The 24,436-nt window shown below is 50.6% G+C and overlaps 1 protein-coding gene and 3 non-coding genes across 4 annotated transcripts in view; all 4 read left to right on the plus strand.

Moving 5' to 3' along the window:
• The window catches only part of EIF4G1 (eukaryotic translation initiation factor 4 gamma 1), a 101,952-nt gene that overhangs the window by 36,198 nt on the left and 41,318 nt on the right, over nt 1-24,436 (plus strand). Inside the window, exons 6-15 of the mRNA XM_015824265.1 lie at nt 3,766-3,858; nt 6,313-6,379; nt 8,272-9,201; nt 12,485-12,573; nt 13,925-14,099; nt 18,029-18,162; nt 21,084-21,203; nt 21,498-21,671; nt 23,461-23,658; nt 24,127-24,273. Coding sequence (XP_015679751.1) covers nt 3,766-3,858; nt 6,313-6,379; nt 8,272-9,201; nt 12,485-12,573; nt 13,925-14,099; nt 18,029-18,162; nt 21,084-21,203; nt 21,498-21,671; nt 23,461-23,658; nt 24,127-24,273 — 2,127 coding nt within the window. The remainder of the gene's footprint in view (nt 1-3,765; nt 3,859-6,312; nt 6,380-8,271; nt 9,202-12,484; nt 12,574-13,924; nt 14,100-18,028; nt 18,163-21,083; nt 21,204-21,497; nt 21,672-23,460; nt 23,659-24,126; nt 24,274-24,436) is intronic.
• On the plus strand, nt 14,170-14,253 carry LOC114923159. The gene has a single exon (XR_003810580.1). It is a non-coding gene; the product is annotated as a small nucleolar RNA SNORD66 (small nucleolar RNA).
• On the plus strand, nt 16,310-16,393 carry LOC114923160. The gene has a single exon (XR_003810581.1). It is a non-coding gene; the product is annotated as a small nucleolar RNA SNORD66 (small nucleolar RNA).
• LOC114923161 lies at nt 21,258-21,336 on the plus strand. Its single transcript, XR_003810582.1, has one exon. It is a non-coding gene; the product is annotated as a small nucleolar RNA SNORD66 (small nucleolar RNA).

Raw genomic sequence — 24,436 nt, forward strand, 5'->3', positions numbered from 1 at the left:
AGGAGACTGTGAGTTCTAGTCCCACCTTAGGCATGAAAGCTGGCTGGGTGACTTCAGAGCAATCACCAGGAGACTGTGAGTTCTAGTCCCACCTTAGGCATGAAAGCTGGCTGGGTGACTTCAGAGCAATCACCAGGAGACTGTGAGTTCTAGTCCCACCTTAGGCATGAAAGCTGGCTGAGTGACTTCAGAGCAATCACCAGGAGACTGTGAGTTCTAGTCCCACCTTAGGCATGAAAGCTGGCTGGGTAACTTTGATCCAATCACTAGGAGACTGTGAGTTCTAGTCTCACCTTAGGCATGAAAGCTGGCTGGGTGACTTCAGAGCAATCACCAGGAGACTGTGAGTTCTAGTCCCACCTTAGGCATGAAAGCTGGCTGGGTGACTTCAGAGCAATCACCAGGAGACTGTGAGTTCTAGTCCCACCTTAGGCATGAAAGCTGGCTGGGTGACTTCAGAGCAATCACCAGGAGACTGTGAGTTCTAGTTCCACCTTAGGCATGAAAGCCGGCTGGGTAACTTTGATCCAATCACTAGGAGACTGTGAGTTCTAGTCCCACCTTGGGCACGAAAGCCAGCTGGGTGACTTTGGACCAGTCACCGACTCATCGGCTCAGTCCCACCTACCAGGATGTTGGTTGTGGGGAACAATAGGGAGAAGAAGGAATATTTTGTATGGCTTCACCGCCATGAATTATTTATAAAAACGATAAAGGTGGGATATAATAAATAGTAAAAAAAAAAAATTGTTTAAAAAAAGTTTAGCCTGGTTGGGAAGCAGTTGCTTCTCGCCTTTGGAAAATTCCAGATGTGGATTGAGAAGAAACAGGCCCCGCCCTGTGTGTGTTTGTGTGCCTGCTCTTTGTGGGAAATGTCGCAAGATGGGTCAGAGTTCAGCGAGGTACAAAAGTCCAGAAGGGTGCACGGAACGTGATTCCGTGGGAGCAGGCTGGAACTCTGCAGAGAGGAAAAGGCTGTTGAACGCCGAACCGCTTCTCTTTTAAGTCCCGAATCCTGCAGGATTTCTGCCGAAGTTGCTCTCATGCCCCCTGATTTAGGTCCCTGTTGCAGCATCGGAGAAGAAGAATCGGGTGAGATAAATCAGTAATCGGTATTTTTTTTTTGTCTTTGCAAAGGCTGGCACCGTCCACCTTGAGGGGGACCACTTTGCTTTTTCCCTTCCTTTGCTTAATTATTTTTTTAATTTATATATTTTTTAAAAGCTTACCTCACCTTTCTTATTTATGTAAATGACTCAGTGCGGCCAACGTGCCTAATATCCCTTCCTCCTATTTATCCGGTGACAACCCTGTGAGGTGGGTTGGGCAGAGAGAAAGGGATTGGCCCAAAGCTTCAAGCTTGAGTAGACGGGCCGAAAGACCGTGCCCTCCCTCCGCACAAACCTCGCTCCCAGTTTTAGCGAGAGAGGCTCTTCTCTATTTGAATTTCCTCTGCAAAAAGAATGTTAAAAGCCACTTTAATTGTTTTTAGTTGTTGTTAGTTGCGAAGTCGTGTCCGACCCATCGCGACCCCATGGACAACGTTCCTCCAGGCCTTCCTGTCCTCTGCCATCTTCTGGAGTCCATTGAAGCTCACGCCTACTGCTTCAGGGACTCCATCCTGCCACCTCATTCTCTCTCATCCCCTTCTTCTGTTGCCCTCCATCTTTCCCAGCATTAGGCCCTTCTCCAGTGAGTCCTTCCTTCTCATTCGGTGGCCAAAGTACTTGAGTTTCAGGATCTTGTCCCGTGGCGAGCTGTCCTGCAACGGGTTGGCTGCAGTGAGTTGGCCGTGGCGAGTTGTCATAGACCAGGGGTAGGCCACCTTGGCTCTTTTATGACTCGTGGACCCCAACTCCCAGAATTCCTGAGCCAGCAACGCTGAGGGGAAAGGGAGAGGTTTCCAAGCTGAGCCATGCTGGCTCAGGAATTCTGGGAGTTGAAGTCCACGAGTCATAAAAGAGCCAAGGTTGCCTCTACCCCTGTCACAGACCCTGCTTTCTGGCCCCTGAGCCCTAATGAAGGTGTTGATTTGCTCCCTCAGCTACTGTGTCCAGGTCTGCCCAACAGAGCTTGCTTGTGACCTCATCGGTGGCTGCTAAGGACCTCCCTTCCCTTTCCTCCCTCCTGCAGCCACCCACCCTGGGCGTTTAGGGCCAGGAGGAAGAAAGTGCTTCCTCCTGGCCTCAGCCCTGTGGTAGGGCGGGAGGCAGGGCGAGCGAGCCCGGGAGAAGTGCCACGCTTTGAAAGACATGGCGGCTGGCTTTCGGGAGCTTAGCCCCCTGTCATGGGTAGCGTGAGGCCCTGGCCGAGGACAAGTTGTCGTTGGTTGACTGCTGGCCTCGACGCAGACCGCGGGCAGCTGGCCGCTCCCTTTTCTGATCTCCGCTTTCAAGATTGTCGCTACTTGTAAGATACCTGGTGGGCCAGAACCTCTTTGAAGTTGTTGAGTAGCCTGTAAGGTGGGATTGGAGAAGTCCATTAGACCTCAAGAAAGGAGCCGTGGTGGCGCAGTGGATAGAATGCAGTACTGCAGGCTACTTCTGCTGACTGCCAGCTGCCTGCCGTTTGGCAGTTCGATCCTGGCCGGCTCAAGGCCGACTCAGCCTTCCATCCTTCCGAGGTCGGCAAAATGAGGACCCGGATTGTTGGTGGAGGCAAATATGTTGACTCCGTAAAACCGCTTAGAGAGGGCTGTAAAGCACCGTGAAGCGGCATATGAATCTCAGTGGCTGTCTACAAGCAGTGACATCCACAGAGTTTAACAACATCCCGAGGAGCGGTAGCTTGAAATGACAGCTGCTAAGGATCCGATTCTGTATGTCATTTTTGTAGGGCCGTTGTTGGAATTAACTAGGCTGAGCCGAAGAATTGGGGGTTTGATCCATTAAGGCAGAGTTCCCCAATCTTTCCGGCTTTGTGGACTGGCTGGACGTGGGGGGGGGGGGAGAAGGGATGGTTCCAGGTGAGCAACAGGCGAGGGTGTGAACGTGCACCGCTCCATTTGCACACATTTACCCGCTGCTCACACAAGTGGGGATGTGCAGACGTGCTTGTCTGCCACTTCCATGGCCCGGTTTCAAATGGCTCAAGGCCAGGGACCCTTGCATTAAAGGCTATTGTCTGTATCTTAATGGTTGGGCTAGCCCAGGGGTCTGCAATTTTGACAACTTTAAGACTTGTGGACTTCAGCTCCCGTAGCTGGCTGAGGAATTCTGGGAGCTGAAGTCCACAAGTCTTAAAGTTGTCCAGATTGCAGAAACCCTGGGCTAGACCCAAAATGCTTGTACGCATCTCTTCTGTCAACGCTGCTAACATCGGATGTTTTTGCATTGCCAACAAAAGGAAATGTAGCCATCTTTTACCTTTTGCTTTTAGAGTTAGATGATGCTGGGAGGGGGGATGTGAACGAGAGTCCAGCTAGACATAACAACACTAAACCTAGCATGAGAAACAAGGTTATTGTAACCAGAGCTGATAAAGAATTGGAGGGCTGGAGAACTGGACAGGAAGCCCGCACTTCAAGCTAATTGGGGAATGTGATTTATGACTGTTAATTGGAGGAGGGAATTGTGCTTTGATACTATGTGCTCAGGGAGGGGAATTCAACTTTTGATTTCGATTATGCCGTGCCGATGTTATGCTACTCAAAATAAAAACTCTTGAAGAGTTTCATCTGTTGGAACCATGACATCTTCAAGCTTTGTCTGCCCTGTGTATAAAGCATATCTTCTCTGATTTTTCCCCCCCCTTCTGGTCCGGCAGATCCGAATACGTGATCCAAATCAGGGTGGCAAAGATATCACAGAGGAAATAATGTCTGGAGCTAGGACTTCTTCTACCCCAACTCCTCCACAGGTAAGGCCGTTGGTTTCCTCCATCCCATTCCTCTTCCAAATATGTCCCGCTTTGGAGGATAGCTTTTTTAAATAATAATGATAATAGTGATGATGATGATGATGATGATGATGATGATGATGATGATGATGATGATGATAAATTTGGAAGGGACCTCGGAGGTCGTCAAGTCCAACCCCCTGCTCAGGCGGGAAATCCTATACCATTTCAGACAAATGGCTATCCAGTATCTTCTTAAAAACTTCCAGTGTTGGAGCAATCACCGCTTCTGGAGGCAGGTTGTTCCACTGGTTAATTGTTCTAACTGTCAGGAAGTTTCTCCTTAGTTCTAGGTTGCTTCTCTCCTTGATCAGTTTCCATCCGTTGTTTCTTGTCCTGCCTTCAGGCGGTTTGGAGAATAGCTTGACTCCCTCTTCTTTGGGGCAGCCCCTGAGATATTGGAACACTGCTATCATGTCCCCCCTCATCCTTCTCTTCATTAAACTAGACATACCCAATTCCAGCAACCGTTCCTTATATGTTTTAGCCTCCAGTCCCCTAATCATCTTTGTTGCTCTTCTCTGTACTCTTTCTAGAGTCTCTCTTTTCTGATGCTTATAATACAAAAGCTCCAGGATTAAGTCACAGCGAACGTTCGTTATGGGTCAGCCCTAGGAATCCATCCTTGATGCAGGAAGAAGAACAAAATAACAGAGTTGGAAGGGGCCTTGTAGGTCTTCTAGTCCAACCCTTGAACAAGCAGGAAACCCTATACCAGGGATAGGCAACCTGGGCTCTTTTATGACTCGTGGACTTCAACTCCCAGAATTCCTGAGCCAGCATGGGGAAACTGTGGCCCTTTCGTGACTCGTGGACTTCAACTCCCAGAATTCCTGAGCCAGCATGGGGAAACTGTGGCCCTTTCGTGACTCGTGGACTTCAACTCCCAGAATTCCTGAGCCAGCGTGGGGGAACTATGGCCCCTTCGTGACTCGTGGACTTCAACTCCCAGAATTCCTGAGCCAGCATGGCCCAGCTTGGAAACCTCTCCCTTTCCCCTCAGCGTGGCTGGCTCAGGAATTCTGGGAGTTGAAGTCCACGAGTCAGAAAAGAGCCGAGGTTGCCTACCCCTGCCCTAAACCATTTCAGACAAAGGGTTGTCCAATATCTTCTTAAAAACCTCTAAACCATAGCTCATAGAGGTAGTCCTTGACTTACAGCAGTTCATTTAGTGACCGTTCAAAGCTACAACGGCACCGGAAAAAGTGACTTATGACCGTTTTTCACACTTACGACCATTGCAGCATCCCCATGATCATGTGATCAAAATTTGGATGCTTGGCAACTGGTTCATATTTATGACGGTCGCAGTGTCCCCGGGTCATGTGATCCCCTTTTGTGACCTTCTGACAAGTTAGTGGGGAATTCGGATTCACTTAACAGCCACGTTACTAATTTAATAAATGCAACGATTCACTTAACAATCATGGCAAAAGAAGTCGTAAAAATGGGGCAAACTCACTTAACAAATGTTTTCACTTAGCAGCGTACATTTTGGGCTCAATTGTGGTTGTAACTATAATAATAATAATAAAGTTGGAAAGGACCTCGGAGGTCATCTAGTCCAGCCCCCTGCTCAGGCAGGAAACCCTATACACCATTTCAGAGAAATGGCTGTCCGGTCTCTTCTTACAGACTTCCAGTGTTGGAGCATTCACCTCTTCTGGAGGCAGGTTGTTCCACTGATTAATTGTTCTGTCAATAAGATAACTCAGGGACTACCTGTATTCATGACGGCCGCAGTGTCCCGGGAGCATGTGATCACCTTTTGCAATCTTCTGACAGACAAAGTCAACGGGGAGAGCACATTCCCTTAACATCCGTGTTACTAACTTAACCACGGCAGCTGTTTTCCAAATCCTTAAAATTAGCCTAACGAACGAATGAACTTGTCCCTTGTTCTGCGCACAGGCAAGCCGTGACTCTGCCCAGATATTGATAAGTCCATTCCTCTGGATACTCACAGTCTTCTTGCAGCTCATCTTTAGCCAGTCCAACACCCTAGAGATGCGTTGAATCTAATCTGCTCTCTTGGAATTCCTAGCCAGAAAATTCTAGGAACTGCTGTCCTAACGCCTAGAACCAGGGGTAGGCCACCTTGGCTCTTTTATGACTCATGGACTTCAACTCCCAGAATTCCTGAGCCAGCCATGCTGAGGGGAAAGGGAGAGGTTTCCAAGCTGAGCCAGGCTGGCTCAGGAATTCTGGGAGTTGAAGTCCACGAGTCATAAAAGAGCCAAGGTTGCCTACCCTTGGCCTAGACGTTTGGTTCACCTACATCTGATACAGCTACCGATAGAATAAATCATCTGCTTTGTCCGTGTGTGTTTGGGTGTGTATAAGAGACAGAAAGAAAGAAATTTGTATTTGTTTCGTGGTTTTATTAATCCTTCTTTCCCTTCTCTGTTTTCCCAGGCCGGAAGCGGTTCAGAGCCACAGGCCAACGGGGAGACACCCCATGTAGCAGTTATTGTCCGCCAAGGTATGATGGCAGAACTGGTTGGTGTGTGTGTGACAGTGCATCCACAGCCCCACTTTATAATAATAATAATAATAATTAAGTTGGAAGGGACCTTGGAGGTCATCTAGTCTAACCCGCTGCTCAGGCAGGAAACCCTACACCATTTCAGACAAGTAGCTGTCCAGTCTCTTCTTAAAAACTTCTAGGGTTGGAGCATTCACAACTTCTGGAGGCAGGTTGTTCCATTGGTTAATTGTTCTAACTGTCAGGAAGTTTCTCCTTAGTTCTAGGTTGCTTCTCTCCTTGATTAGTTACTATTGTCTGTCCATTTGCCTGTGTGGAGCTGGCACTTACAACGGTTAACTCCCATGTAATCAGACAGAAAAACAGGTTTTCTCTCTTCCTCTTGTGTTTCCAAGACTTTTGGAAGATGCTTAGTGACCGTTCTGAGTTGCAGCGGCGCTGAAAAAAATGGACTTAGGACCCCTTAGGACTTGTGGACTTCAACTCCCAGAATTCCTCAGCTCTCATGGCTGGTTGAGGAATTCTGGGAGTTGAAGTCCACAAGTCTTAAAGTTGCCAAGTTTGAAGACCCCTGATTTAGACCTTGTTTAGTTGGTTGGTCTTTTCACCTGTCTCACATTCCCTACCTTTTACCTTTACCTTCCATCACTTCCTGGTGTTCATTTTGTTTTATTTACACGATTTATGCCCTGCTTTTAAAACAAATACTGTATCGAAAGTTTAAAATACTGGTTGAGATTGACAACAAAACCAATGCTGAAAGAGATAAAATGAACTCCCGTTGCCAAGATCCTAAAAAAGTTTGTAGACTCCTAAGCTAGCTCGTTTGCCCATCTGAGCTCTTCCACAGTGTAGTAAGAATACACCCCCCCCAATCCCTTCCCCGTACCCCAGTGGTTCTCAACCTGTGGGTCGGGACCCCATTTGGGGTCGATCGACCATTTCACGGGGGTCGCCAAGCAAGGCTGTCCGCCATTTTTTTTGTCTGCCATTTTTTTCCCCTTTTCCGGCGGGTGCCTTACCTCCCTTGGGCTGGGCCAGTTGGTGGTCGGCCTGCTCCGTCTCTGCCGCTTGCCAGCTACGCCTCGGCCGGCGCAGGGGGTGGAATCACGCATGCGTGGCGCTCCCGGGCAGGGAAAGTCCTCGACTTACGACCGGTTGGGTAGTCCTCGACTTACGACCGGTTTAGTCCTCGACTTACGACCGGTTTAGTCCTCGACTTACGACCGGTTTAGTCCTTGACTTACGACCGGTTGGGGGTCGCGGCATTAAAAAGGTTGAGAACCACTGCCGTACCCTTAAAGACCCAGGAATCAAGTGCAAAGCAAGAAAATAAGAAACACAAACTCCCGTTTTTTTTTTTCTCTCTTTAAGCTCCCTCAGGCGTGTCACAATGTTGCCATTCTAGACTGAAAGGCTCCCGCAATTGCGAAAAGCTTTAGCTTTAAAATTAAGCCTGTTTACCTTCAAAGAAAACTTTCTCAAAGCCACAAACAGACTGTATTAAAGGGGGTAAAACTAATTACATTTGTTTAAAGGGATTAAACCTTTCCTGTTGTCCTTTTTCCCCTTTCCCCACCCAAACTACGTTCTTTTATAGCCTCTCTTCTCTTCCCCACCCCCCTTTTTCTTCAGTTCACCTCCAGCTCCGAGCTGCTTCTGGAAGCGTCAATCAGCTGGAGCCTTGCCGGCTCCTGGGGCTTCTGACCGAGCCCAGATAGTCCTCCAGCTGCTTGGCTCGCTTGGCTCATTCCCCCTCCCCTGCTACACTTGGCTAGCAATCGCGTACCACTTGCCATGTGGCAAAGTACCACAAGTGGTATGCGTACCACCGGTTAAAAAGCCCTGCTCTAGAGGACTCAACTTTCTTTTTCCTTTTTTCCCACCAGATGACCGCTCCAAGGCCAGCCCAGTAGTAAGTAAACCGGTGTCCTTGGAGCCTAGTAAATCCGCTTCCCCATCTCCCCCTCCGCCCCTGACCGAGGTGGAGCCTGTGCAGCCGGCCGCTGTGACGCTGGTGCGCCCAGAGAGCCCTGTTGCTGTGGACACTAGAGAGGAGCTGCCGGAGGTCCCTGAAGACATCCTTGAGCCCATTAGCGCCACCACTACAGTGCCTGGGGGCCTTGTGCCCCCTCCGGAGTCCTTTGTTTTGGACACAGAGCCTCGGGAAGAGGTAGCTGCTAGCCCTGTTTTGGAGGTACCTTCCCAGCCACCCCCAGAAAAGCTGGTGGACGAAGAGGTGGCGGCAGCAGCAGCAGCAGCAGCGGAAGAAGAAGAAGAAGAGACGGTGGTTACCCAACAGGAGGTTTTTCAACCCGAGGAGCCTCCCGTAACGCTGCCGTGTGCGCCTCCCGTTCCTTCTCCTTCCCCGGAGGAGGTGGCCGAAGAGGCCATCGAGTCAAATGGAGTCTTAGAAGAGGAGCTGCTAGAGGCGGTACCCGAGGTGCCCCCTCCGTCCGAGCCGGAATCGGCCATGGAATCCCCCATGGAATCCCCCATGGAATCCCCCATTGCTCAACCGGAAGAGGTGGAGGAGGCCGTGCCTTCTGGGCTTGGGACCCCGGAGAAGCAAGAGGCCGAAGAGCCGGAGGAACTGCCCGAATCGGATATTAGCCCCATCTCGGAACCCGAAGAGGTGAAGCCCGAGGAGGTGATTGTCCCGGTGACTGCCGCGCCTGTTGTAGAAGAAGAGGCGGAGGCGGAGGTGGAGGCAGAGGCAGAGGTAGAGGAGGAAGTGGAGGAGGTGGCCGAGGTCCCGGAGCAGAGTGCCCAACCGGTGGCTGCCCAACCCTTGGAGACCACGGAAGTGACGACGCAAGGTGAGTACCCACAACAGCCTCCTAGGCAGCTGGATGTCATCTTAGTCTTTGAGAAGTCTTGTGAGGTGTTGAATGGTGCTCTCTGAGCTTCATTACCCAAACTAGGCATAACAACATCAGTGCTGGACAAGCACTGACGACGCTACCGAGTTTGGGTTAATGAAACGTCTGCAAGAAAAGAAGCCAAGAAGCTCAGAGAGTAGCAAGGACCCCCTCATACCAATATTCTCCTTTATTGATAATGCAGGCGTCTTTGTTTTCCATTTGCAATACAGAGATAGGAACCTCCAGTCTTCCAGGTTGGAAGCATCCGGAATCCATCCCCAGGTCAGGCTGGGCGGGGCTACTGAGAGAGGTGGTTTTGGACCAGTGATGGCGAACCTCATAGAGCAGTGATGGCGAATCTTTTAGAGACCAAGTGCCCCAAAACTGGCCCTGTCCCCGCTCCGCCCCCCCATCCCTTGTGCCACCTGCCCTCAGGGCCACTCACCGCCTCTAGGGCCCGCCGCAGATCGCCCAGGCAGCCCAGCAGCGCTATGGCGGTCACGCCCTCTGCCCGCGCCCTGCAGCATCAACTGTGCATGATGGGGTGTGAGGGCAGAGTCTTGTCTACGCTGCCTGGCTGCCATGTCCTTGGCTGCGCTGCTCCGCGTGGGCCACGCTCAGAGGCGACTCTCCTCCAGGGGGGCTGCTGGAGAAGAGGAGATCATGGGGGGAGGCGAGGCTGGGGCAACGGCACGTGTGCCCACAGAGAGGGCTCCGAGTACCCAAAAACTGCCCCCATCCTCCCGCTCCACCAGCCCACAGGGCCACCCACTGCCTCCACGGCCTGCCGCAGCAAATCGCCCAGGAGGCTCAGCAGCGCCATGATGGCCACGCCCTCCGTCCACGCCCTGCAGCATCATCTGTGTGCGACGGGGCGCGAGGGCAGAGTCTTGTCCCCACTGCCCAGTTGCCATGTCTTTGGCTGCGCTGTTCCGCGCGGGCCGCACTCGGGGACGACTCTCCTCCAGGGGGGCTGCTGGTGAGGAGGGGGCTGCGGGGAGGAGGCAGGGCTGGGGCGACAGCGCGCATGCCCACAGAGAGGGCTCTGAGTGCCACCTCTGGCACGCGTGCCATAGGTTCGCCACTGCTGTTTTAGACCATCTCAGAACATTTCCCTTCAAGCAGTTCACAGAATCTGTTTGGGCCAAATTAGGATCTTTCCCTGATGCTTTAGCTTTGCATGGTGTTTGGTAGGATGCCATGCTAGATGATTCCTTCAGTTGTGCCAGAGGGCACTGGGTTGGTTACTATTGCTTCTCACCTCATGGTCTGCTATACGTGGGTGGTACAGGCAGCTCTCGACCTAACAGCAGTTCATTTAGTGCAGTGTTTCTCAATCTTGTTCACTTGAAGATGTGTGGACTTCAACTCCCAGAATTCCCCAACCAGCATGGCTGGCTGGGGCATCCTGGGAGTTGAAGTCCACACATCTTCAAATGGACAAGGTTAAGAAACACTGATTTAGTGACTGGTCAAAGTTACAACCTTACTGAAAAGAGTGACCTTACGACTGTTTTTCACGCTTAACAACTTTTGCAGCATCCCATGTCCACGTCAGCAAAACACGGCCGCGTTGCAACTGACTCGTATTTATGACGGTTGACGTGTCCTGGGGTCACGGGATCCGCTTTTGCGACCTTCTGGTCAGCAAAATCAATGGGGAAGCAGATCCACTTAACAACAGTGTTACTACCTTAACCCCCCCCCCCAGTGATTCACTTACAAACTGTGGCAAGAAAGGTCGTAAAATGGGGCAAAACTCACCTAGCAAATGTCTCACTTAGCAATAGACACTTGTGGATAGATGATAGATAAATAGATGATTGATAGATGGATAGATAGATGGATAGATAGATGATAGATAGATAGATAGACAGACAGACAGACAGACAGACAGACAGACAGACTGACTGACTGACTGATTGATTGATTGATTGATTGATGGATAGATGATAGATAAATAGATGATTGATAGATGGATAGATAAATGGATGGCACCTGATTTCACCAAACAGCTTTGAGCAGGCCAGGTTAAACAGCTAGCACAAGGGTAGGCAACCTTGGCTCTTTTATGACTCGTGGACTTCAACTCCCAGAATTCCTGAGCCAGCCATGCTGAGGGGAAAGGGAGAGGTTTCCAAGCTGAGCCATGCTGGCTCAGGAATTCTGGGAGTTGAAGTCCACGAGTCATAAAAGAGCCAAGGTTGCCTACTCCGGTATAGAGAGCGAGAGCAAACCCCACTTCCTTCTAGCATTGATGATGTTAACTAGTTGGATAATGAAACGTCTGCAAGAAAGCATCCAGACCAAGTTGAGTTACAAATATTCTATGGATGGTATTTCCTGTAGACCAAGGGTCCCCAGCAACCGGTCCGCACAAACAAGCAGAGCCCCATATCACGCACTCTTTGGTCCGTGGAAAAACCTTTCTCCGTGGAACCAGTCCCTGGTGCCCAAAAGGTTAGGGACCTCTGCTGTAGACCAAGGAATTTATTGTCTGCAGAGCTAATAATAATAATAATAATAATAATAATAATAATAATAATAATAATAATAATAGTAATAATAATAAAGTTGGAAGGGACCTTGGAGGTCATCTAGTCCAACCCCCTGCTCAGGCAGGTAACCCTATACCGTTTCAGACAAATGGCTGTCCAGTCTCTTCTTAAAAACTTCCAGTGTTGGAGCATTCACTGCTTCTGGAGGCAGGTTGTTCCACTGGTTAATTGTTCTAACTGTCAGGAAGTTTCTCCTTAGTTCTAGGTTGCTTCTCTCCTTGATTAGTTTCCACCCTTTGCTTCTTGTCCTGCCTTCAGGCGGTTTGGAGAATAGCTTGACTCCCTCTTCTTTGGGGCAGCCCCTGAGATATTGGAACACTGCTATCATGTCCCCCCTCGTCCTTCTCTTCATTAGACTAGACATACCCAATTCCAGCAACCGTTCCTTATATGTTTTAGCCTCCAGTTCCCTAGGCACTTCTGCCTTGATCCATTTCAGTCTTACGAAAGGTTCAAGGGCTGCTGTCCCATAGTATCCTGAGTGGATGGTATGGAGGCCATAACTTCATCCCAGGATGCAACATCCTCTATTTCTGTCATGAGTGACGCTCCTTTTACCCCCCAAAAAAATGGCTTCAGAGAAGGGCTTCGCACTAGCTTGTTGCCTGGAGCGTCTTTCCCTGCCTTGTCAGGACATATCCGTAACTCGTGTGTCTCCATCCCTCTGTTTAATCCCCTAGTAGCCGTATCGGTGCCAAAGAGGAAGCGAAGGTTGAAGGATCTGAACAAGAAGGAGGCCGTTGGAGATCTGTTGGACGCGTTCAAAGAGGTGTGTAGCCTGCATATTCTTAGGGAAGACAACGTGTTCCCCCCCTTTTGACTAATGCACTGTTTGTCAAACCTTCGCAACTCTTAAGATGGGATGGACTTCAGCTCCCAAAATTCCCCAGCCAGCAAGATAGGGCTAGCTCTTCCCATGGTCACGTGATCAAAATCCAGACCCATGGCAACCGACTCACATTTATAACAGTTGCAGTGTTCTGGGGGTCATGAGATCCCCTTTTGCGCCCTTCTGACAGGCAAAGTCAATGGAGAAGCCAGATTCACTTAACAACCGTGTTACTAACTTAACCACTGCAGAGATTCATTTAACCTCTGTGGCTAGAAAGGTCGTAAAATGGGTGGTTTGAGGGAATTGTTTACAATTTAAAACCCGAGTTAAGACCAGCATGCAACTCCTGATGGACTAATATATGTGTGTGTTATACAACAACGACAATCAACGCTTCAGCACAGGCTGGGTAGCGCTGGGGTAGAACTGTTGCAAGGAGGTCCGGAAGGACAGGAGATGGTAGAAGACCTCAGGTAAATTCGAGTGCGGAGCTGCTTCAGTGACTCCATTCAGCCACCTCATTCTCTGTCGTCCCCTTCTTCTCTTGCCCTCCATCTTTCCCAGCATGAGGCTCTTCTCCAGTGAGTCCTTCCTTCTCATTAGGTGGCCAAAGTACTTGAGTTTCAACTTCAGGATCTGGCCTTCTAAGGAGCAGTCAGGGTTGATCTCTCTAGGATTGACCGGTTTGATCGCCTTGCAGTCCAGGGGACTCGCAGGAGTCTTCTCCAGCACCAGAGTTCAAAGGCCTCAATTCTTTGTCGCTCAGCCTTTCTTATGGTCCAACTTTCACAGCCATACATTGCAACTGGGAAAACCATGGCCTTGACTATACGCACAATATATACCCATAACTATATGTCTGTCCATCCGTCCATCAATATCTGTCTGTCTGTCTGTCTGTCTATCTATCATCCATTCGTCTGCTATCTTCCATCCATCCCTCCATATCTATCTATCTATCTATCTATCTATCTACCTATCTATCTACCTATCTATCTACCTATCTACCTATCTATCTATCTATCATCCGTCTGTCTATCTTCCGTTTATTATCCGTCTGTCTGTCTACTATCCATCCATCTATCATCCATCCATCACAGTCCTTTTGAAGCCATCAGCTGCACGTGAATCTTGTGGGCTTCAACTGTGATTGTGGTGTTGGTGAAGAAAGCACCAACTTTGTTGTGAGCTTTGAGGTACAGGAGGAACACTGCTCCTCCTTCCGAGAGAGCCGTTTCTTGCTCCCTAGTTCTGTCCTTCATAGGATCTCCTCGGCTTTCCCTCTTAGGCCAGCGAGGGGGGCTCTGAGACAGAGAACAACCCCCCAGCGCCAGCCCCGGAGCCCGAGGAACCTGTCCCAGCTCGCTCCCAGGAGGAACCGGAGGAGACTTGGGAACAGAAGGAGGATAAGCTGGACCCTGAGAAGGTCAAGCAAGCAGATCAGAAGTATCGCTACAAGGAAGGTGAGCCAGACCTGAGCAGCAGGTGCAACGTGGGAAAGGTGCTGGGAGGGGGGGAAACTTCCCATTGAGTCTTCTGTGATGACCTCTGCTTTGAGCCATCGTGTCTGGGCCACTGAGGATAATAACCCTGTGATGGAACTGAGGATCTGAGTAGACTCATTACCCAGGGCGCGGTTGGCGTTTCTTACATTACTGCCGTGGTTTCCCTGGACTTTCTGGCCAGTCATTTGAGTGTCCAAGCCGGTAAACATCTAGATCAGGGGTGTCAAACTCGATCGCGTCACATGATGTATCGCGACATGGGTTTTTTTGCCTTTGCGGGGCCGGGGTGGGCGTGGCCTGTGCGTGATGCATCCGCCAGTTTGACACCCATGATCTAGATCAAGGCTTTTCAACCAGTGGTACGGGTACCACCTGTGGTACATTGGGACCTGGCAGGTGGTACGTGACCATCCTAGAAAAGTGGTAGCGGGAGGGGAATGAGCTGAATCGGTGGCAGCACCGCACAAGCCTGAGCGAGAGACGGCTGGAGCTGCAGGGCTGTCAGGGCTCAGCGCTTCTTTGGGGCTGTCAGGGCTCAGTGGAAGCCCCAGGATCAGTGCCACTTTCCAGCTGATCGGCGCTTCTTCGGGGCTGTCAGGGCTCAGCGGAAGCGCCAGGATCAGGGCCAGGCTCCAGCTGGAGCTCGGCACTGATCCTGGCGCTTCTGCTGAGCCCAGAAGGAGCGCCGATCAGCTGGAATGTTGCAGCGTCTCCAGGGTCTTGTGATTTACATTCAGATGCTTGGCAACTGATTCATATTTATGACGGTCACAGCGTTCCAGGATCATGTGAAGTGACCAAAACCTGCTGCAACCACCCAGCAGACGGGCAGAATAAAAACCAAACCCCCCCCCCCCCCCCCCCCCCCCCCCCCCCCCNCCAAACTCCCTTAACAAATGTTAAATTTTGGGCTCAATTCTGGTCGTACGTTGAGGACTACCTGATTATATACACACACAATATGTTGTTGCTGTTAGTTGCGAAGTCGTGTCCGACCCATCGCGACCCCATCTTGACAACGTTCCTCCAGGCCTTCCTGTCCTCTACCATCTTCTGGAGTCCATTTAAGCTCACGCCTACTGCTTCAGTGACTCCATTCAGCCACCTCATTCTCTGTCGTCCCCTTCTTCTCTTGCCCTCCATCTTTCCCAGCATGAGGCTCTTCTCCAGTGAGTCCTTCCTTCTCATTAGGTGGCCAAAATATTTGAGTTTCAACTTCAGGATCTGGCCTTCTAAGGAGCAGTCAGGGTTGATCTCTCTAGGATTGACCGGTTTGATCGCCTTGCAGTCCAGGGGACTCGCAGGAGTCTTCTCCAGCACCATAGTTCAAAGGCCTCAATTCTTTGTCGCTCAGCCTTTCTTATGGTCCAACTTTCACAGCCATACATTGCAACTGGGAAAACCATGGCCTTGACTATACGCACAATATATACCCATAACTATATGTCTGTCCATCCGTCCATCAATATCTGTCTGTCTGTCTGTCTGTCTGTCTATCTATCATCCATTCGTCTGCTATCTTCCATCCATCCCTCCATATCTATCTATCTATCTATCTATCTATCTATCTATCTATCTATCTATCTATCTATCTATCTATCTATCTATCTATCTATCTATCTATCTATCTACCTATCTACCTATCTACCTATCTATCTATCATCCGTCTGTCTATCTTCCGTTTATTATCCGTCTGTCTGTCTACTATCCATCCATCTATCATCCATCCATCACAGTCCTTTTGAAGCCATCAGCTGCACGTGAATCCTGTGGGCTTCAACTGTGATTGTGGTGTTGGTGAAGAAAGCACCAACTTTGTTGTGAGCTTTGAGGTACAGGAGGAACACTGCTCCTCCTTCCGAGAGAGCCGTTTCTTGCTCCCTAGTTCTGTCCTTCATAGGATCTCCTCGGCTTTCCCTCTTAGGCCAGCGAGGGGGGCTCTGAGACAGAGAACAACCCCCCAGCGCCAGCCCCGGAGCCCGAGGAACCTGTCCCAGCTCGCTCCCAGGAGGAACCGGAGGAGACTTGGGAACAGAAGGAGGATAAGCTGGACCCTGAGAAGGTCAAGCAAGCAGATCAGAAGTATCGCTACAAGGAAGGTGAGCCAGACCTGAGCAGCAGGTGTAACGTGGGAAAGGTGCTGGGAGGGGGGGAACTTCCCATTGAGTCTTCTGTGATGACCTCTGCTTTGAGCCATCGTGTCTGGGCCACTGAGGATAATAACCCTGTGATGGAACTGAGGATCTGAGTAGACTCATTACCCAGGGCGCGGTTGGCGTTTCTTACATTACTGCCGTGGTTTCCCTGGACTTTCTGGCCAGTCATTTGAGTGTCCAAGCCGGTAAACACCTAGATCGGGTGTCAAACTCGATCGCGTCACATGACGTGTCACGATGTTGTGGTTTTTTGCCTTTGCGGTGCCAGGGCGGGCGTGGCCTGCGCGCGACACATCCGCCAGTTTGACAACCCTGATCTAGATCAGGGCTTTTCAACCAGTGGTACGGGTACCACCTGTGGTACATTGGCACCTGGCAGGTGGTACGCGACCATCCTAGAAAAGTGGTAGCGGGAGGGGAATGAGCTGAATTGGTGGCAGCACCGCACAAGCCTGAGCGAGAGACGGCTGGAGCTGCAGGGCTGTCAGGGCTCAGTGGAAGCATCAGGATCAGTGCTGCTTTCCAGCTGATCGGCGCTTCTTCGGGGCTGTCAGGGCTCAGCGGAAGCGCCAGGATCAGGGCCAGGCTCCAGCTGGAGCTCGGCACTGATCCTGGCGCTTCTGCTGAGCCCAGAAGGAGCGCTGATCAGCTGGAATGTTGCAGCGTCTCCAGGGTCTTGTGATTTACATTCAGATGCTTGGCAACTGATTCATATTTATGACGGTCACAGCGTTCCAGGATCATGTGAAGTGACCAAAACCTGCTGCAACCACCCAGCAGATGGGAGGAATAAAAACCAAACACCCCCCACCCCACCCCCACTGCCAATCCTCAACAGAAATGCTCACAACAATGGAAACCTCAGACAGGAGGAAGAGCGCGGATGGACGGGTGGGCAGGCAGGTGTCTTGCTCGGCTGTGTCTTGGGGGGGGACACGTTTTTCAGTGCCATTGTAACTGCGAACAGTCACTAAGCAAACTGTTGTAAGTCGAGGACTACCTGTACTTCATCACTTTTTTTCTTTTGGGGGGGTTCATCAAGTTTTTGACACCTTGCTAGGTGACTAGTGGTACTCGGATATTGCCATATCCTAAAAGTGGTACAATGGGTGAAAAGGTTGAAAAGCCCTGGTCTAAATCAGTGGTTCTCAACCTTTTTAATGCTGCGACCCCCCCAACTGGTCGTAAGTCGAGGACTAAACCGGTCATAAGTCAAGGACTACCCAACCAGTCGTAAGTCGAGGACTTTCCCTGCCCGGGAGTGCCGCACATGCGTGGTTCCGCCCCCTGCGCCGGCCGAGGCATAGCTGGCAAGCGGCATAGACGGAGCAGGCCGACCACCAGCTGGCCCAGCCCAAGGGAGGTAAGGCACCCGCCGGAAACGGGGGAAAAATGGCAGACAAAAAATATGGCGGACAAAAAAAATGGCGGACAGCCTTGCTTGGTGACCCCGTGAAATGGTCGATCGACCCCAAATGGGGTCCCGACCCATAGGTTGAGAACCGCTGGTCTAGATCATTGCATCTCCACCTCAGCAACTTTTTAAGATGTGTGGACTTCAACTCCCAGAGTTCCTCAGCCAGCTATGCTGGCTGGGGAATTCTGGGAGTTGAAGTCCAGACATCTTAAAGGTGCTCCTGGTTGGAAAAACACCGATCTAGTCTACGAACTCCTTGAAGGAGACTCTGCTTTCAGCTTTGCGCTCTCTCTCTCTCTTCTTTCCCTTAATAGAGCAATGGAAGCCATTGAATCCGGAAGAAAAGAAGAGATACGATCGGGAATTCCTGCTGGGGTTTCAGTATATGTTCGCTAGCATGCAAAAGCCAGAAGGCTTGCCCCATATCAGTGACGTGGTCTTGGAAAAGGTCTGTCCTCCAGTTCAGTTTCCTCAGATGTCCATCAGAACCCTCTTTTTTTTTTTTTGTATAAGATGGTGGAAGAATTACCTTGCTTAGCCCGTTTAAAGCAGAAGCCAACGTGCAGGTTGCACCTGCTCCCCAACAGCCCAACAAGATTGAACCCCCAGCAAAAGCTGAGAGCAAAATGGTTGACTTTTAGACATATAGTTTTTCTTTCTAACATCATTCTCCTCCCCCCCCCCGCCACTGCAAAGAAGGAAGAAAAATCTGGAAGGCATATTGCTTTCGTTTCCACTGTTATGTCCCAACTTCCTGGGGTTCTCCAAAACGATCCTTCAATCCATCACTGATGTTTTGGTCGGTTTGTGCTGTAATCTCCGCAACAGAACCTGTTGGATTCAGCAGTAGGATTGCCAGTCGAAATGGGCGCAGTTTGCCCTCCAGAATTTCCCGTGCCCGCTAAAGAACCAGTTTGGTCTAGTGGTAAAAGCACCAGGGTAGAGCAGGGAGGTGGTGAGTTTTAGCATGACAGCCAGCTGGATGGCTTAGCATGACAGCCAGCTGGATGGCTTTGGACCCATCACCAGGAGACTGTGAGTTCTAGTTGTGTGTTAGACGTGAAAGACCTCTGGGTGACTTTGGGCCAATCACTAGGAGACTGTGAGTTCTAATCCTGTGTTAGGCATGAAAGCCAACTGAGTAACTGGGCCAATCACTAGGAGACTGTGAATTCTAGTCTCACCTTAGGCATGAAATCCAGCTGAGTGACTTTAGGCCAATTGCCAGGAGACTGTGAGTTCTAGTCCCGTTTTAGGCAGGAAAGGCAGCTGAGTGACTTTAGGCCAATCGCCAGGAGACTGTGAGTTCTAGTCCTGTTTTAGGCATGAAAGGCAGCTGGGTGGGCCAATCACCAGGACCAGTTTTAGGCATGAAAATCAGCTGAACGACTTTAGGCCAGTCACCAGGAGACTGTGAGTTCTAGTCTGACCTTAGGCATGAAAACCAGCTGAGTAACTTTAGGCCAATCACCAGGAGGCTGTGAGTTCTAGTCCTGTTTTAGGCATGAAAGCCAGCTGGGTGACTTTGGGCCATTTACCAGGAGTTGGAGAGTTCTAGTCTTGCCATAGGAATGAAAACTGGCTGGGTGATCTTTAGCCAGTCACACTACCTCAGCCCAACCCACTTGTTCTGGATCGTGTTTGGCATTTATTGGGTTAAGTGCTGTCTCCTTAAGAGATGGCTTGTGGGTAATGTAGTTTAGCTAGTCTGTAATCCCATGTTATCAGATCTGTGGGAGGAGCCACTAAAGTTTATTACAGGATTTCCTGGCCATGCGCCAGTTTGGAATGTCTTTGTCTGAGATAAGCATGGGGCCATAGGATGTCAGATGGCTCCGCTCCACATGAGGAGTTGGTATGGAGAAGTTAATGAATTTACCTAATGAAGATGAACAGATTACTTTGTCCAGACGGAATCTACCAATCGCAAGTATTCTTTTCTGACTGAATAAATTATCTGTTTTGAAATCATCTTTGTTTGAGTTTATCTGCCTGTGATTGGATCATAATGGCATTTTGATTCATGATCAGAACAGTAAATTCATTAACTTCTCCATACCAACTCCTCATGTGGAGCGGAGCCATCTGACATCCTATGGCCCCATGCTTATCTCAGACAAAGACATTCCAAACTGGCGCATGGCCAGGAAATCCTGCAATAAGCTTTAGTGGCTCCTCCCACAGATCTGATAACATGGGATTGCAGACTAGCTAAACTACATTACCCACAAGCCATCTCTTAAGGCAGTGGTTCTCAACCTTTTTAATGCCGCGACCCCCAACCGGTCGTAAGTCGAGGACTAAACCGGTCGTAAGTCGAGGACTAAACCGGTCGTAAGTCGAGGACTACCCAACCGGTCGTAAGTCGAGGACTTTCCCTGCCCGGGAGCGCCGCGCATGCGTGGTTCCGCCCTCTGCGCCGGCCGAGGCGTAGCTGGCAAGCAGCAGAGACGGAGCAGGCCGACCACCAGCTAGCCCAGCTCAAGGGAGGTAAGGCACCCGCCGGAAAAGGGGAAAAAAATGGCAGACAGCCTTGCTTGGCGACCCCCGTGAAATGGTCGAACGACCCCAAATGGGGTCGCAACCCATAGGTTGAGAACCGCTGTCTTAAGGAGACAGCACTTAACCCAATAAATGCCAAACACGATCCAGAACACCACTTCACAGGGTGATTGTTGTGGGGGGGGGAAAAATAAGAAGAGTGTACTTTGAGTCGTCGTTCTGCCTCGAGTTCTTTCTAAAAATAATAAAAGGCGGGATGCAAGCAAAGGGAAAAAAAACACCAAGTCCTCCTCCCTAAACTAGGAAACAGAAATGACAGGTCCACCTCTCTAACTTTTAGGGATGTCCTGCAGAGACCTTAGCTGAGCCAGGAAGTGAGTGGGGGGGTCTCTGACCAAGGAAAATGGCCCGTGTCCATTCTAGGCAGTGCCGTGCATTAAATGCAATTCTCTTGTGGCGGGTGGGATAAAGAGGACGCCACCGTGATCTGTCCCAGAAAGTTGTGACAATCTGCAGTTCTTTTTTTGAAGTCAACAGGATTTGAGACCATGTTATAGGCCAGGAGTAGAGGCAACCGTGGCTCTTTGATGACGCGTGGACTTCAACTCCCAGAATTCCTGAGCCAGCATGGGGGAACTATGGCCCTTCATGACTCGTGGACTTCAACTCCCAGAATTCCTGAGCCAGCGTGGCTCAGCTTGGAAACCTCTCCCTTTCCCCTCAGCATGGCTGGCTCAGGAATTCTGGGAGTTGAAGTCCACGAGTCATAAAAGAGCTAAGGTTGCCTCTACCCCAACTATAGGCAATCCTCTCCTTTGCAAGCGATGGACTTTTTGATGTTCTTTTTCCTGCCGTTTGGGCTTACAGGTGAACAAGGTGCCCCTGCGGCCCCTGGACCCCGTACGCTTGAGCACGATGAACTGCGGACCGGATTTCACACCCTCTTTTGCCAACCTGGGCCGCCCGACCCCACCCAACCGTGGACCGGTAGGTACCTCTGAGGCTTAGCCTGCCTGGCGAGGCCTTTCCTGCCCTCTGGGCTCTGCATGATGAACTCCTAGTTAGTGCCGTCGTGTCTGGGCCACTGATGCTCCGTGATGGAACTGAGGAACTGATCAGGCAGTCCAGGTTTTCTTGTGGGACTGAACACGTCCGGGGGGCAGAATAACTTCCAACTATGGAGCCTGTGCTTCTGTCGAGCAGGCTTGTCTGGGCGAGACAAGCTCCAGAGGCCATGTTTGCAAAATCCTGATCTTCCTCTCCTCTCGTCCTGCATGGTAGCCTGCTGGGCCAGGACAACGGCGTTCCCAGCAAAGCCTGCGGAAGGAGCCCCGGAAGATCATTACCACGGTGTCTCTGAACGAAGACGTCAAGCTGAACAAGGCCGAGAAGGCTTGGAAGCCCACCAGCAAACGGGCCAGTGAAGTCGAAGATCCTGAGAACGTAAAAACTCAGGTAGGTATCGATCGATCGATCGATCGATCAACCAACCGGAACAAATCTGGAAGGGACCTTGGAGGTCTTCTGGTCCAGCCCCCTGCTCAAGCAGGAGAGCCTATACCAGACATGTCAAACACAAGGCCCGGGGGCCGGATGCGGCCCGCGAACTGGTTTCATGTGGCCCGCGAAGCCATCCTGGAAACAGTGAGGGAACGGCCCCCACTGCCTTGGCCCTGGCCCAGGCCGGCCGGGAGCCAATGTACGATTTTGGGGTGGCCATTTATGCTGAAACGCATTCAGTCTTAGCTCCACAAGGCCGTCTGGAAACAGCGAGGAACCAGCCCCTGCCGTGTCGGCCCCGCCCCCTGGGTGCATGCTGGGGAGGTGTCACCCTTTGTGAGGAATGAAGAAATGGACCATGCCTTGGCGCTTGCCCCGGTCCCACCCCCTTCTGCCAGAGACCCTCAGATCTGTCCCACTCCTGCCCAGGCCCCCACAGGCACCCTTGACGCGAACGATGTAGAGCTGGCCATGCCCACCCAATAGACCACACCCACTCCGTCCACACCTACGCAGTAGGCCGTACCCACCCTGGCCACACATCCCCCCGAGGGCAACCGCAATGCTGATGTGGCCCTCAATGAAATTGAGTTTGACACCCCTACCCTACACCATTTCAGACAGGTGGCTGTCCAGACTTTTCTTAAAAACCTCCAGTGATGAAGCACCCACAACTTCTGGAGGCAAGCTGTTCCACTGGTTAATTGTTATCACTGTTAGGAGGTTTTTCCTTAATTCCAGGTTGCTTCTCTCGTGGACTTTGCTATCTCTTGTTGCAACTGAGGCTGCTTTAGTGCTTTTCTCTCTTAATTGCTAGCTCCCTGGGACACAGGTATTTGGTTTAGGAAAGTTAACTAGGGATTCACATCCTAAGATTTCTAAAGTTAAGGTCACAGAAGATGAATGAAGATTTAATGAAGAGAAGGACGAGGGGTTGACAGGATAGCAGTCTTCCAGTATCTCAGGGGCTGCCCCAAAGAAGAGGGAGTCAAGCTATTCTCCAAAGCACCTGAAGGCAGGACAAGAAGCAACGGATGGAAACTAACCAAAGAGAGAAGCAACCTAGAATTAAGGAGAAACTTCCTGACAGTTAGAACAATTAACCAGTGGAACAACCTGCCTCCAGAAGCGGTCAATGCTCCAACACTGGAAGTTTTTAAGAAGAGACTGGACAGCCACATTTGTCTGAAATGGGTTTCCTGCTTGAGCAGGAGATTGGACTAGAACAGAGGTCCCCAACCTTTTGGGCACCAGTTCCGTGGAGAAAAGTTTTTCCGCAGACCGGAAGGTGTATGGTTTTGTGTGCTGCCTGAGAACATAAAAACTCAGGTAGGTATTGATCGATCGATCAATCGATCAACCAGAACAAATCTGGAAGGGACCTTGGAGGTCTTCTGGTCCAGCCCCCTGTTCAAGCAGGAGACCCTATACCAGACATGTCAAACACAAGGCCCGGGGGCCGGATGCGGCCCGCGAAGTGGTTTCATGCGGCCCGTGAAGCCATCCTGGAAACAGTGAGGGAACGGCCCCCGCCGCCTTGGGGCTTTGCTTGTTTGTGCGGACCAGTTGGCTCCATAGAAATAGAAATCGTTCCGTCCTGTCTCTTTGATGTCATCTCCCGAGTATCTTCTGCAATCCCCGAACAAGTCATTTCCACCAAGTTTGAGAAGGGAGCAGCAGGGGAAACACACCAGTGGTGTTTTCCCACCGTGAGGTCCTCTCATTCCCTCTTTCCTTCCCACAGGACCTGTTCCGACGGGTGCGCAGCATTCTGAACAAGCTGACCCCACAGATGTTCCAGCAGTTGATGAAGCAGGTCACCGAGTTGTCCATTGACACAGAAGAACGTCTCAAGGGTGTCATTGACCTCATCTTTGAGAAGGCTATTTCTGAGCCAAACTTCTCTGTTGCCTATGCCAACATGTGCCGTTGCCTTATGGGGGTAAGTGGTCCAGGCATCAAGGGCCCACCAATTCTCACACACACACAGCTCCCTTTCTGATGTGCAGTGGATTTAAGAGCCTTCCAGGATAGGCTGTGGAGATATTAATAACTGATGGTGGTTAAATAATATAGCATCTCCACTTAGATACTATAGATCGGCGGAGAGGTCCATTCTCAGAATTTGGAAGTCCCCAATAACCGAGTTGCTAGAACTTGTCAGGGGTCCCCAACCCCCAGGCTGTGGCCCATTCAGGAGTCCTCAACCCACGGGCTGTGGAAGTGGCAGATGAACATGCATGTGTGTGTAGCTCCACGAACTATTCACCACCATCAGCATAAACCGTATGTTGTGATATGATTGTGACCCAGATCATTGATTTCTTGTGTACGGTCCTTGGACCAATGAGCGTTAGGAGAGCTCACCTGGATGGCGTCTCATGGTGATCCTCAACTCTCTCTTCTTCAGCTGAAAGTCCCCACTACCGATAAACCTACCGTCATGGTGAACTTTCGCAAGGTACTCTTGAACCGCTGCCAGAAAGAGTTTGAGAAAGACAAGGATGACGATGAGATTTTTGAGAAGAAGCAGAAGGAGATGGATGAAGCGGCTACTGTGAGTGGGGCTTGAACTTACAGCTCTGGAGTTGGGTTGGGTTCTGAGACCAAAAAGATTCTGACATTTTCAGCTTTTTCTTCCTCTCCTCTCCTCCCCTCCCTTTTACTTTACTTTACTTTACCTCCCCTCTCTTCTTTTCCTTTCCTTTCCCTCCCTCTCT

The sequence above is a fragment of the Protobothrops mucrosquamatus genome, unplaced genomic scaffold, assembly GCF_001527695.2.
Source record: "Protobothrops mucrosquamatus isolate PMUCROS unplaced genomic scaffold, P.Mucros_1.0 scaffold2173, whole genome shotgun sequence".
Classification (NCBI taxonomy): domain Eukaryota; kingdom Metazoa; phylum Chordata; class Lepidosauria; order Squamata; family Viperidae; genus Protobothrops; species Protobothrops mucrosquamatus.